The sequence below is a fragment of the Pelodiscus sinensis genome, chromosome 19 (assembly GCF_049634645.1).
Source record: "Pelodiscus sinensis isolate JC-2024 chromosome 19, ASM4963464v1, whole genome shotgun sequence".
Classification (NCBI taxonomy): domain Eukaryota; kingdom Metazoa; phylum Chordata; order Testudines; family Trionychidae; genus Pelodiscus; species Pelodiscus sinensis.
Genome location: NC_134729.1, coordinates 9,171,106 through 9,185,941, shown reverse-complemented (window position 1 = coordinate 9,185,941; position 14,836 = coordinate 9,171,106). Strand labels below are relative to the sequence as shown.

At 50.2% G+C, this 14,836-nt stretch overlaps 1 protein-coding gene across 11 annotated transcripts in view; it reads right to left on the bottom strand.

Annotated features, from left to right (window-relative positions):
- BRD4 (bromodomain containing 4) overlaps positions 1–14,836 on the bottom strand; it is a 217,541-nt gene that overhangs the window by 18,333 nt on the left and 184,372 nt on the right. For all 11 annotated transcript variants that reach the window (XM_075902152.1, XM_075902151.1, XM_075902155.1 and 8 more), the window contains 3 exons: positions 9,442–9,963; positions 574–686; positions 152–311 (listed from right to left, as the gene is read on the bottom strand). In XM_075902152.1, coding sequence (XP_075758267.1) covers positions 152–311; positions 574–686; positions 9,442–9,963 — 795 coding nt within the window. The remainder of the gene's footprint in view (positions 1–151; positions 312–573; positions 687–9,441; positions 9,964–14,836) is intronic.

Here is a 14,836-nt window from a genome sequence, read left to right as displayed (position 1 = left end):
GGGCAGGCTAATAGTCCAAAGTGTAGACTCAGGCTTTCACAGTGATGATCAGTCCATTTTTTCTTCTCAGCCTTCAAAGGGAAACAGATTAGCTTATGTTACACCCAGAACACACATTTCAACACTAACAAGAACAGGGGTTCCAACTCACTTTGCTGGATATGTGCTGGCGGTTTGATGCTCTCTGGGTGCTTGGGAGGTTCTTGTCGCAATGTGGGGCTGAAGGTTTCATTTCGAATGACCGGTGAATGCATCTTCTCTTCCTTTGCTGCCATAGGCTGGGATTGCACAACAGAGGGTGCTCTCAGCTCCTGCCATGTTAACACATTGAGATGGGTCAGTCATCATCCAAACACCTTCCTTGATGTAACTCCATCCCACAGCCACAGAGTCAATAGCATCCTGAACAGTCCACCATGAAGGTCCCACAATAGGACTCGCCTAGCCTCTGATGCATTCTTATGGAGTGTCCACTGCTGTGGGCATGTGCTCACGCTACCCACACAGGTTGGGAACCTTGTGCTTTGACAGGAAGCCCTTGGGACCCCACGTTCAGACTAAGCGTTCTTTTACCTGTTTTTTCGGCTGGATATTTTGCTGAGGTGGTGACTGGTGGCCCAGACCTTGGAACTGGGGCATCTGCGGGGAATGCATCATGAGAGGGGAAGGCGCTTCTCTCAAGTGACCTGGAACAAGTCAGCACCAGTCAGTTAACTATCACTAATCCAAACATTAACCAAGGTGAGAACTCTTTCCTGAGTCAGACTGAGCAACACACTGCTCCACAGGGCTGATGCTGTCTGCAGGCTGAGTTTAACCTAATCACCCCTTGCAAACATAGGAAGACTCCACGCCAGTTTGGCAGTTTCTGTAGTCTAGTCCAACCTCAGTACTTTCAGCTGTCTCATCGGCTGCACTACCACCAATTTAGAAGCAACTTTAGAACTATGTCACCCAGAGTAGCACACAAACAACCATACACTTACTTGTATCTACTTAACTGTTCTACATAAGTCTGCCAGACTTGCATGGAGAGGTATTTAGATAGGGGAACCTCCCCTCCAGCCTTCTTATTGTCCAGTGTTAGGGCAATGCCATGCTTGTAAGAGGCACATTCACAATGCACAAAGGCTGTAGGTGGCTGGACAGTGGCAAGAGAAAAGGATTTTGGTACATTTGGCTATGAAGCCTATGGACTTATTCTGGGGAATGGGAAAAAACAGTTACCTATCTCTTGTAACTTCAGTCAGGGGGTAGCCAAGTTAGTCTGTATAGGAAAAAACAACAAATGGTCTGGTAGCACTTTACAGACTAACAAAACATGCAGAAAAGCTCAGGTCATCTGAAGAAGTGGGCTGTGCCCACGACAGCTCATGATACCAGCTACATGTTTTGTTAGTCTATAAAGTGCTACCAGACCATTGTTGTTTTTTCTCTTGTAACTTGTTCTTCGAGATGTGTTGCTCATGTCCATTCCATGCAGGTGTGTGCACACTGCTCGTTGGAAGGATTTTCCCTCAACAGTACCTTTTGGGCCAGTGGGGGAGCCCCCGGGAGTGGCACCCATATATCGGTGCATGTGTACCCCTGCTGGCCCTCCACCCTCTCAGTTCCTTCTTGCCAGAATTGGACATGAGCAGCACATCTCAAAGAACAACTGTCAGGAGAAGTGAGTAATCATTTTTTGTTCTTCAAGTGATTGCTCATGTCCATTCCATGTAGGTGACTCCATGTAGGTGACTCTAAGCAGAACCCTTGGAGATGGGATCAGAAGTTTCCATTGAAAGTTAATAGAGTACTGCCCTACATCATCCCTGGCCTGGTGCATTAAGGCGTAATGGTTACCAAGGAGTGTACGGAGAATCAGGTGACCTTCCTACAAATGTCCATTTATATGCGCCTGAGCAACAAAAGTGGCAAGAGGAGGCCTGGCCCTAGTGGAGTGGGCTGTCAGGGGCAGGGCTGGTAGCCAGGCCAAATTGTAGCAAGCCTTAATACAGGAAGTGATCCATGATGAGAAACGGTGGATTGAAACAGAGGCCCATCATTCTCTCAGCTACTGCAATGAAGAGCTGGGGGGATTTACGAAAGGGCTTTCTTCTAAATAAAAAGCTAAAACTCTCTGTATAGCTAATGTGCGTAGAACTTGTTCTTTACCAGAAGTGTGCAGTTTGGGGTAAAACAAGGGGGAAAAAATATCTCAACATGAAACTTGGCAGGAAAGTAGGGGGACGATGGAGCCTGACCTTATCCTTAAAGAAAATGGTGTGTGGGGGTGGTCTGACGTAAGGACCCTAAGTTCAGACATCTGTGTAGCTGATGTAATGGCCACCAAAAAGGACACTTTCCATAATAGGTGCAACAGCAAACAGGTTGCTAGAGGCTAGAAGGGGGAACCAGAGAGCTTGGTGAGGACCAAATTGAGATCCCACAGGAGAACTGGTTGGCAGACATGTGGATATAGTGTGTCCAGACCCCTCAAAAAAAGGGCAATTTGTCCTGAAAGTCCAAGTGAGAGGCAGAGAACTGCCAGGTGTACTTTGACTGAGGACAAAAACAGTCCCTGAACCCTTAGGGCCAGAAGGTAATTGAGGACAGAGGGGCCAGGGGCATCCATTGGGAAGACTCCCCTTTGTCCTGCTCAGAGGGAAAGGCGTGTGCACTTCTCCAAATACGTGGCTCTAGTAGAAAGTTTCCTAATGCCCAACAGGACCCTTTTAACCTGCTCTGAGCACTGACGTTCTAGCACTGTCAGCCATGGAGCTTCCAGGCTATGAGGTGCAAGGACTGCAGGTTTGTGTGGCAAAACCTGCTATGGTCCTGGTATGACGGGGTGAGGCAACCCCGCCACTACACCCAACGGGGGGCCGGGATGCTGGAGGGGCATGCGCTTGCACTGCGTGGGCGGCGACAATGCAGGCGCTGGCAAGCACTTACGGGGAGGGGGCTGACACACGCAGCGCAGGGACCTGGCAGACAGAGGCCGGGGAAGCCTCTGGGCACCACGCCCTGCCAGTTGCGGCGTGTGACGTCACCAGCGGGGTGGCCAGGGCATCTGACATCACCCGCCAGGCAAAGAGGAGGGGAGGCGGATAAAAGTGGGTGGGAGGACAGACAGGGGGTGGAAGACAGAGGTAGGAGGTAATGGGCCAAAAGGGGGTGATGGTGCGGGGGGATCCACCTGAGCGGAGCCGAGAGGGGCTCCGGTGGCAGGGTTGAACTCTGGCTCAGGACGGGGTCGCGAAACCCGCGAGCAGGTGAGTTTAGGGGTATACCCCCGCCTGCTACCACAGGGAGCACAGGCTGGGGTCCGGGAGAGTGGGTGGGCCCAGACCCCCCTCCCTGTCGCCAGGAGGCAACCTAAGAACTGCAGTCGGAGACAAAACTTGTTGGCGCCTTGGTACCTCGTGGCGTAGGCACAGAGGACGGGGCGAGTAATACGGAGCAACACGGGTGTTATAGACTAATAAAACAACTGTGTGGAACGGACAAACGAATGCAGACTTGTGACACCTGGGTTATCAGGTACAGCAGGAGGGCCACTGGCCGCTCTACTGAGAGGCTTGAAGAGATGTGAACCAGTGTTGCCGTGGCCACGCCAGAGCTACCATGATTAGAGAGGACCTGAATTTTCTGACTTTGAGGATCACCTTGTGGACCAGAGGGGAAGGAGGGAACGCACACAGAAGGCGGTAGGGCCAGGGAATGAAGAGATCCCAGGCTGTAGTTCATGAAGGAGCAGAAATGTGTACACTTCCTGTTCCAGCAGATCGCAAATAACTCTAGGTGGGGAAACCCCCATCTTTGGAAGATGCGGAGGATGACATCCATTCTAAGGGACCATTTGTGACTTGAAAAGGACCTGCTGAGGCGGTCTGCCAGGGTGCTCTGAGACCCCGAGAGTTAAGAGGCCACCAGATGAATGCCCTATACTATGCAGAAATCCCAAAGAAGGAGGGCTTGCTGACACAAAACATCACAGCCATGTTGTCTGACAGAACCAGAACACACCTGTCCTGCAACTCGGGGAGGCACACCCGACAAGCAAGGCAATCTGTCCTCAGTTCTCTGATGTTTATGTGCAGACAGAGCTCAGACTGGGACCACACACCTTGTGTCCTCAGGCTCCCAATGTGGGCTCCTCAGCTGGTGTCAGAGGCATCCGTCACAAGCCAGATTGATAGTAGGGGCCAGGAAAATGGGACCCTGGAGCAGACCACATCCTGCTGGAACTATCACCACCATGTCCAGGGGCTGGTAGGCTGGGTTATGCTCTTGAGCTAACCACAGCTGTAAAGGGCAAAGTTGGGAGCCTGGTGTGCTGCATTGCATACGTGCTTGACACTATAAAACTGAGGAACCTCATACAGCTCCTGGAGGTGGTCATAAGGGAGGCCCACAGGTTTCCTTGATGGTTAGAAACCGAGTCCTGGATAGAGAGGCTGTGGCTACTCTAGAGTCTAGGAGGGCACCCACGGACTCTATTCTTTGAGTCGGGACCAGGGTGGACTTAAGTTGGTCTCGTTCAGGAGGAGGCCCAGATCTAGAAATACTTCAAAAAACAGGGATATATGCTCCAGGACTTGAGTGAGAGAGATCCCCTGTGCCAGCCATTCATCCAGATGGGAGTAAACCTGAACTCTCCACTTCAGGAGGAAAGCAGCCACCACCACCATGCATTTGGTAAAAACTCTGGGGGCTGTAGACAGGCTGAATGGGAGTGCGGTAAACTGGTAATGGTCCTGGCCCACCATGAAGAGGAGAAAATGCCTGTGGGCTGGGGTGATCGATTTATGGAAAAATGTCTCTTTTAGGTCAAGGGCAACGTATGAGTCTCCCATAGTGAAGGAAGGGATGATCGATGCCGTCACCATTTTAAACTTCATCTTGACAATGAAAACGCTGAGGTCCATGAAGTCCAAAATGGGGCTAAAGCCTCTCTTGGCTTTGGGAATAAGGAAGTAATGGGAGTAGAAACCCTTGCCTCTGAACTCTATGGGAACCACTTCCACTGCTCTTAAATCAAGGAGCTGCTGCACCTCCTTGCGTAAGAGATGCTCGTGAGAGGGATCACTGAAGATGGCTGGGGAAGGGGGATGGGAAGGAGGCTGGGATAGGAATGGGATAGACTATCCATTTTCCACTGTGCCCAGGACCCAACTGTGCATTGTTGTGCCAACCAGGCATGGTGAAAAAAATGGGACAGACTGACAAGGAAGGGGTATATATACCAAGGAACTTGAGAGTAATCATTGAGTCCTTTAGCCCATGCAGATGGTTGTCATTCTGTTCAAAAAACAGGACCGTCCCCTTAAAAGGGAAGGCCCTGAATAGTGGTCTGCAGTTCTGGGGGAATACTGAAGACCTGAAGCCAGGAACCATGGTGTAGGACCAGTCCAGTAGCCATAGTATGGGCGGCTGTGTCGGGGGCTGCCTGCAGGGCTGCATGAGAAATGACCCTACTCTCCTCTGACGACTTTAAACTCCTGCCCAGAGTCCTGAGGCACCAGGTCCCTAAATTTGTCCATGGCTGACCAGGTGTTATAGGCATAGCAGATCAGGAGATCCGCTATGCCTATAACACCTAGTCAGCCATGGACACTGCTGGTTGGCATTCCTGAGCTGCAAACCCTCAGGGGCATATACCTTGTGGCCAGAGATCCATTTTTTTAGCCTCTCTGTTCTTAGTGGTTGGGCCTGGCTGCCGTTCTCTGTTGTTCACCACCTGAACAAGGGATCCTGACTGTGCCAGCGAGGGGTGGGGGTTGAGGTGGGGGGAGAACACATGATTGTGGCCCAAGTGAGGGATCTAGTATCTGCACACGATCTACTTATCAGTCGGTGGGATGGAGGCTAGAGTTTGCCAGAGTATCTTGGTGATTTTGCTCACTGCTTTATTAAGGGGAAGCATCACTCCGGTTGAAGCATCTGCATCTAGAATATCCACCGTGGGATCCCAGTCCTCTGATACCCTCTCAGCCTAGACCCTCAGACTTTGTGCAAGGCATTTTAGAAGATCCTGGAGGGACCTCGAGTCTATCGAAGGCATAGATGACATGGAGCCCCCCAGTGCCTCATCCGGGGATGAGGAGGAGGATTTTTCTCTCCTGCTGACGATGTTGCTCCAGATTTTGGGAGACAACAGACTGCTTCCATGCCAGCCTCATAGTCAGTTTCCGCCACCCCATCTCCCGAGAGTCTGGGCAACAGTTTACAGGAGGCCTGGGAACGGGCAGAGGGGAGTGGGCTAATAGGGTCACAGATGGCAGAACTTTAGGGCTCAAGTAGGCAAATTAGACCAAGAAGAACCTGGGCCCAGGTTCACTGTACCAAGCGGGGGCTGCCACTGAGGAGGCATGAGGCCTGGAAGGCCTATGCTGAGACACTCTGGTGCCAGGGATAGTGCCATGAGTAGGAGTGGTGCCGAAAGCACAATCTGGATGCCACATCACTGGAGAGGCCTGATTTGGCCTTGGAGTCAGTAGAATAGTCAAAGGCCGACCATGGCAGAGCAGATGCAGTTGGTACCGGGGAGCCATTGACTACAGCTTGCCCCGGTAATGGGGCAGAGAAGGAGACATCAGGTGATCTGAGGACATACACGCTGATGGGACCAGCTTGGAGGATGGTGCCGAGTCCAGTGCACTGGTGAAGGCACTGAGAGAGGCTGCAAAGCCAACAGTACTGATGTCCCCTGGGATGAGGCCTGGGTAGTGGTGCCGGGGCTGTTGGTGCTGGTAAGTCAGTGCAGGAGGGACAGGAGTCTTGCCCTCACAGTGTGCTGGAGGGAGAGGCCGGGGAAGAGGTGAGCTCAACGAGTTACCTTGCAGCCTCAAATGTGTTTGGCATGGCGGACCAGTCCACTTTGGCCAAGCTGTCATCCAGGCTTGGATCCCAGAGCCGGCTCAACTGGTGTCGACCAGGAGTTGGGACCCTGGGCACCGTAGCCAATGAAGCTGAGTGCCCCACCTAGAGCTGCACTTCTGGCGCATGCCTTGACGGAGACCTGCTCCTGCTAGGTCTCTGCTTCTTATTAAGCACCAGGGACTGGGAATGGTGCCAGGCCATGTCTCCGCAGCAGCAGAGACAACTGGGAATGTCCTGGGGCCTCCTGCACTAAAGCCAGTGCACTCTGGTTGGTGCCGGGTGGAGATCAGCAGGATCGTCAGCCAAAAGCCCCTTTTGTGCTTGGTACAGGGCTTGAGGTTACACAGTTGTCCACGAAATGCGTTTCTTGAGGCACTTTAAACAGGCTTTATGGGGGTAGCCACAAGGCATCAGCTTAAGACACTTAATGCAGGGCTTAAAGCCTTGAGGCTGGGGCATACCCTGCACAAGAGGCACGGGGACGCAAGAGTGAACCTCTAACTACTTACACTATAAAAAACTACTACTAACGAAGAAATAACACTACAAAAAACTTGAACTAGTATCACGAACTATGTAAACAAGAACCACTAAGGCGCATTTGCTGAGCAAGTGAGAGATGTTCCAACAACGTCACGGGCAGTATCAAGGAACTGAGAGGGTGGAGGGCCAGCAAGGGTATATATGCACCGATATACGGGCACCACTCCTGGGGGCTCCCCCGCTGGCCCAACGGGTACTGCTGAGGGAAAAACCTTCCGACGATTCCTGAATGCAGTGTGCGCACACCTATATGCAATGGACATGAGCAAACACTCTAAGAACCACCTTCATCACCGACACATTCATATTTTAAACATTTATATGCTCCTCTGTGTAATTTCTTCCACTGAGATATTTCTGTCATGAGAATCACTGAACGTTTACTATTTTAAAACTTTCCCCTTACATTTCTCTGCCAAGAGTCTCTCAAGATCTCTGTTTACTCATGCATTTGGGCATAAAGGACCGAAGAAGCACCAGGGTACTTTCATTTAATTTTTTGTTCAATGAAAAGGGAAGTTATTTAACATCTCGAAAACACCATAAGGCTAAGGAGCAGCAACAAGAAATCATGCTAAATGTTTAAGACTGGGAAAAAAATATTTGTCCTTTACTCAACGCTCATCTGCTGATGCACCATTATCATGTAACAAAACTCGTTAGAGGTTGTAGAGAAAATCATCTTGATCAAGATCACTATGAGGGAGACTAGATCACTCCCATCATCAGCTGAAATAACTGCACAAGTGTTTAAACTCTGTGCATATCTAGGAGGGCTGAGGTCCTCTCTGTCTCAAGAACCAGTCTGAACACATTCCTTGACACTTCCACCAGCCTAATCCGGGAACAACCAATCATGCAGTCATAGGCATTTTCTGTTAATTTCCTTTACATCTGGGCCTCCACTGGAGCACAACCCAGTAGAAGAGCTGTCATTAAGGCAAGGAAAGCACTTTAGGAAGGGCATCTGACGACATACGATCACTTGCTGGGGACTAACACATATCGACACGTTTAGTGTTGCAATGTTAGCCTGGCTATTCTGGAGATGTTGGCTTTTTCCAGAGTTCAACTGTCACTAGAATTTAAATATTTGAGTTTTATCATCTAACAAACTATTTGGGGACAACTTAAAGTGCTTAACTTGTAAACAATATTCAGAAGTCACCATCCCTTAACTTTCACTGGGTATTACACTAGCAGACAAGTACTTACAGAATCATAAGGTTGTAAGAGATCTCAGGAGGTCATCCAGTCTAACCCCCCCTGCTAAAAGCAAGATCAGTCCCAACTAAATCAAATCACTTCTGATCCTTTCACATGGAACTTCACAACATGCTTGCCAACAGAACACAAGAGCTTGAAATCCAAACAGAATCAAGAACCCTAATTAATGCTATTACTATGAAATCAAAACCAAATGTCCTGTCAAAGGAAGCAAACAGCTACTTTCTCTAGATGGAGAACCTTGTTTTTAGGGCAAGCTAGACTTCAGTGGTATTAGGGACTAGGATGAATTGTAAGAAGGCACAGCACTAGAAGTTCGAGTCTGCTTCCCAACTTTTAACCCCACAATGCAGTGGTCAATTTTCTGGCATTCAATTTCGCAGGTCTAGTAAAGACTCACTCACACACTGAGGGCATGCCCTAACTCCTACTCCTTGCAAGGAGTAACAGAAGTCAATGGAGTTTTTTCCATCAACCTCTTGCTGTGAGGACAGCACTGAAGCTTGGTTTAAGGTAGATTGACTTCAGCTATGTTTCCACGTAGCTGGAATTGCATACCTTAAGCTGACCTTCTCCCTAGTGTGAACCTGGCTTCAGAGTCCTCACTAGAGTATCAAGTTACCAAGGAATTCCTCAGAGACTATGTATGTTCCTTGATGACTGTCTGTGCTCCAAGCCTGATGCCAACTCTCATCACTAGTATTTGCAAATCACGTTTCAATCAAGTATCCAGTGCCCGCTATTTGTTACTAATTTTAGCTGCACTGATGTTAAGAACTCAAGAGGGGAAATTTCAGCACTCACCGGTTGAGTAGGGGTCAGGCTTATGGTGTCGTGGTGATGGGTGGTGCTGGATGACTTGCTGAGGTTTAGCTGGCTGTGGCTGCTGCTGCTGCTGGGGTGGTGGATGCTGCTGCGGTGGTGGCTGAGGCTGAGGGATATGAGGAGGGAATTGCATGGGCTGCATGTGCATCGGCCTCTGCTGCTGCAGCTGTTGCACTGAGGGATGAGCAGGAGGCTGAAGGGGTGGCTGAGGCTGCGACTGGACCTTCACTGAAGGGAGGAGAGGAGTCTGTGGCTGCACTTTCTGCAGCTGTTGAAGGTAGAGCTGCATCTGGCTGGTGCTCAGAGGCAGGCTATGGTGAGGTGTGGGAGGCTCCTCATCCTCCAGGAGGACCTGGGGAGGCTGAGGCAAAGGTGGCTGGGGAATCATGGGCTGTTGGCTTATGGCTGTTGATGCCGCTGGAGGGCGTGAAGGCTTAGGGGGTAGTGCTGCGGCTCGATTGCTGGGTCTTGATGGCTGCTGAGGCAGAGCATTGTGCAAAGCTGGGGAGCAAGAGCAGAAATACATGGCATCACATACAATAGAAGAAAGTGAACACAACTCCCCACAGCAAAATGGCACAAGTTATTCTGCTTATTAGACCATCTATGCCAAACAAAGGAAAAGGTGTGCACAGAATACCCACCACACAGAATATCCATGGAACATAACCTGCATCTAACCTGATCCTCAATCACGTGACCATCCATCCTTTAACGCATCAAGTTATCCCCAGACTTACGTGGTCTGAGGGGCCAATGTTCCCTCTAATCTTTTCCATCCATGTCCATTTTTGTTTCCATACAAGTGCAGAATATTTTAATGTGCACTAAGGCATGTGCACCACAAATAGAAACAAAAAACTTAGCTGTGGGCTGTCTGCGAATCAGGTGGGTGGCACTGGAATTTCTCCTGAGCAGCTGCATGAGCTCCCAGCTTACAGGGAACACTATTTGGGACCATGTGGTGGCAACTAGGGCATGCAGTGCTATAAGAATAAGTAGTGACTTACTGTAACTGTGGCTGTGAAATGTGGAGGGGGTGAGTGCAGCACACTGGAGCTGGAGAATTTTGCTTATCAGTACGTGTAGAGAGGCAGTTCTCATGCTTCATGGCCATAGGCCCGCTCCTGGCTACATGAGGCAGCCAACTCTCCCTCAGCTCCTTTTCACTTAATGTCATGAGGCTCTGATGCAAAGTGGACGGACAGTGGATTATGGAATACATATCTGCATCACATTCTGAAGAGCTAGTTACAGTAAGTAACCCGTTCTTTCTGTAGGTGCAGCTGTGTATTTCACTTAGGTGACCCTGGAGGTGGGGCGGAGTCTGCTGGGCCACTTTATCAAACCTTGCTTCTGCCCTGGAAGATGTGATTATGAATGTATGCAGCAATGACCACATAGCAGCCTTGGAAATGTCCAGTATGGCAATGTCACTAAGAAATGCTCTGGACATTGCTTGCATCCTCAATACAATGAGCTCACTCGCGCTGAAGGGGTAGCCAAGGCTATTTCATGTGCCATCAATGTAGGATGTTACCCACTTGGAGACTGTGAGATCACTTGAACCTTTGTGCAATCTGCAAATGGTACAAACAATGAGGTGAGACATGAAGCAGTTTAGTTCTGTCCAGATAAAAGGTTAGACCTTGCCTGACATCTAAGTTATGGAGATGCAGTTCCTCTGGAAATGAATACAGTTTAGTGAAAATCTCCAGTAAATAGACCACCTTGTTCCAAAGAAACAGACTACTTACGACAAAATTTTGAGTGTGGCTGTAAAGTTAGCTTGTTTTTGGAGAGCAGCGTATAAGGAGGTGCTCTGAGTGTGCAGCTCTCAGTTTCTGCCGACCTTATTGCTATCAGGAAATCAGTTTTCTGTCACAAGAGTGGAAGAGGACAAGATAACAGGGGTAAATGGAGGTCCTACAGAGGAACTAGCTCTCAAACTAGTAGATACAGATGAAGAAGCCCCCTTAAGAGTCTCAATAACATGGCAGTAGAGGAGACTGATCTTCCACAAACAGGGGGATGAAATGCTGGTCTGACTGTCAGATGCACTGTCAATGGACTAAATCAGGGGTCTCCAAACTTTTCTGCCCGAGGGCCGCATTAACTATCAAACAGCAGTTCGGGGGCCGACTACACACTTGAGGTCCAAATAAAAAACAATCAAAACATGGATGTTGTTTTTAATTATTTATTTAATATTATTTTATTCAGTTATTATTTAATAACACATTGATACACTACACATGAACACCTGTATTAGTGTGAATGGTGAAATTGTTTCCTGGATGCCAAAATAGAGCCCAGCCCACTAGTGACCTCATGAGAGAGCTAGCCAATAGGATAAGAACGCACTGGCCAATAGGGAGCAATTGTCCACGCCAAGTCCCAACCCCTCTTGCTGTGAGGGACGCGCAGAGCCCGGGCTCAGCCGTCGGTCCGCAGGGCGTGTGGCCGTCCATTGGCGGCTCCGATCCCCCGCACCCCCGGCCGGGGAGTCTCGCTGCCCAGGGCAAGGGCTGCGCGGGTCCAGAGTCCCTCCTCCGTCCCGCTGGCTCCTCCGGCTTCCCTCTCCTGGCTGCCTGCCCAAAAGAAAGTGAGTGCCGGCCGCCCCTGTCCTTCCGGCCCCTCCCCCTTTTGAGCCGGCACGCACGGGGCGTGCCGCTCACCCTGGCGTCCCTACCCCTTCTCCTCCTGGGTCCTGCCGCCTTCCTCGCCTGCCGCGCCTGTGCGCCCTCGCTCCCCTCCCCGTGGGCTTTCCCCTGGGCTCCGCTGCGCTGCGCCGCTCGGCGCTTCTCCGGGGGAGGGGCTGTCAGTGTGGGGAGTTTCTTCCCCACCCCAGCTCCGCGGCACTGCGCCGCTCGGCGCTTCTCCGGGGGAGGGGCTGTCAGTGTGGGGAGTTTCTTCCCCGCCTCAGCTCCGTGGCGCTGTGCCGCTCGGCGCTTCTCCAGGGGAGGGGCTGTTAGTGCGGGGAGTTTCTTCCCCGTCACAGTCTCCACGGGCCGGATGAGAGGGCCTCGCGGGCCGTAGTTTGGAGACCCCTGGACTAAATGAATGGCTCTTGAACTATGTAGTAAAGTGTATTATGTGGCTGCATCCATACAATACATATAGTTCCTGTATATCACATCATTATCTGCAATGTGTGCTGACTGGGCCACAAGCACCTCTTGGTTTGAGAACCACTGGACTAAGTGTAAGCCCCCACCTCTGAAAGTGTAGCAGGTATTCTTAGATGTCCAGAGTAGAAGCCAGTTTCAACTGGATTCCACAGGCTAATGACCTTATCAAAAAAGGCTTCCATTCTGCTGAGTTGCCATTTTGGTAGAGGACTTTCTACTGTTGAGCAGCACTTGCTGGATACCCACTGAACACTGCTCTCCTCATTCAGGAATGCAGCTGCAGGGAGCTGAGCACACAAAGCAAGATGCAACCATGGTTCTGATTGAGCAGGCTGTGATGTAGATGAAGTCACATGGGAGGCTGAATAAACAGCATGAGATGATTAGAGAAGCAGCTATGTTTTGCCCACAGTGCAGCTCTGAGAATGAACTTGGCCTGAGCCAGCTTGAGCTTAAGGATGACCTGACGTATGGTCAGGATCAAGGAAAAGGTGTATAGGAGAGTCTGTGGAGGAAAGCTAACTGTGGTGGAAAGCATCGGACATGGAGAAGCAGGAAGGAGTAGCACTGTCATGAAAGGGTATAAATTCAAAGATTTTTGGAAAATGGTCAAGGGCCGCACTTTTCTATGGAGGGGATGTGGGGTTTGGGTGCAGAAGGGAGCTTAGGGTAAGGGATTGGGGTGCAGGAGAGGATGTGGGGTTTGAGAGGAAATTTGGGTGAAGTCAGAGGTTGCTGTGACCTGGGGCAGGGGACTGGCATGCAGGAATGAATTTTGACCCGGGTGAGGAAACTCTGACCTGGGACAAGTGTTGGTGGTCTGGGACTCCCTCCAAAGAGGAACAGAGTAATCTATCTGCTGTCTAGACCTGGAATCCCAAGAAGCATGCTGCTTACCAGGAGCTAGAATTCAGGGTGTGACCGAGAGTCTTCCAAAACTGATCAAACCTTCAGATTGCTACCCCTTCCTGCTTCTCCATGTAGGAATAATGATACGGCCAAGAACGACCTTGAGCAGGTCACTGCAGATTATGTAGCACTGGGAAGAAGGATCAAGGAATTTGAAGCACAAGTGATGTTCTCATCCATCCTTCCTGTTGAAGGAAAAGGTCACTGACGGGATCATCGAATCTCGGAAGTAAATGCATGGATGCACAGGTGGTGTCGGAGAGGGGGCTTTGGTTTCCTCAATCATGGGATGCTCTTCTAGGCACAAGAATTGTTGGAAGAGTTGGGATCCACCCGACCAAGAGAGGAAAGAGTATTTTCACAGGTAGGCTTGCAAAAACCTAGTGAGGATGGCTTTAAACTAGGTTCGTCAGAGGATAGTGATCTAAGCCATGAGATAAGTGAGGAAGTGGGATATCAGGAAAAAAACAAGGAGGAAGGAGCAACAAAGGAAGATCCCTGATTCAAACGGAGAAGGTAGGACAATACGTTAGTTATCTAAGGTGTTTGACATGAAGGCAAGAACCCTGGGAAACAAACGGGAAGAATTAGAAGCCCTGGCATAGTGAAAGAACTATGATTTGATTGGAATAATGGAGACTTGGTGGGATGACTCACATAATTGAAGCACTGTCATGAAAGGGTATAAACTGTTCAGGAAGGACAGGCAGGGAAGAAAAGGAGGAGGAGTTGCACTATGTGTTAGGGTATGTCTAAACTACATGACTCCGTCGACGGAGCCATGTAAACTAGTTTACCCGGCATAGGCAAAGAAGCGGGGATTTAAATAATTCCTGCTTCATTAAAATAAACATGGCCGCCGTGCTGTGCTGAAGATCAGCTGATCCGGCACAGCGCAGCAGTCTAGATGCGGATCTGTCGGCTGGGGAAGCCTTTGCTGACCGATCCTGTAAACCTCATTTCACGATTGGATAAGCAGTTCAGCAGAAATGGACCTGGGGATTACAGTGGATGAGAAACTGGATATGAGTCAAGTGTGCCCTTGTAGCCTAGAAGCCTAATGGCATATCCTAATGCAGTGGTCCCAATGCGGTGCCCGCGGGTACCATGGCAACCGCCGGCGCATTTATGTGCGGCCGCCGAAACATATGGGATGGCCCCACCCCCGGCAGCCAGCACATGTGCAGGGCGGCCCCTATCCCCGGCGCGCGAGTGGCCTCACCCCTGGACGCCCGGCAGCCACGAAAGGTTGGGGACCACTGTCCTAATGCATTAAGAAGAGCATTGTCAGCAGATCTAAAGAAGTGATTATTCCCCTTTATTTGGCACTGGTG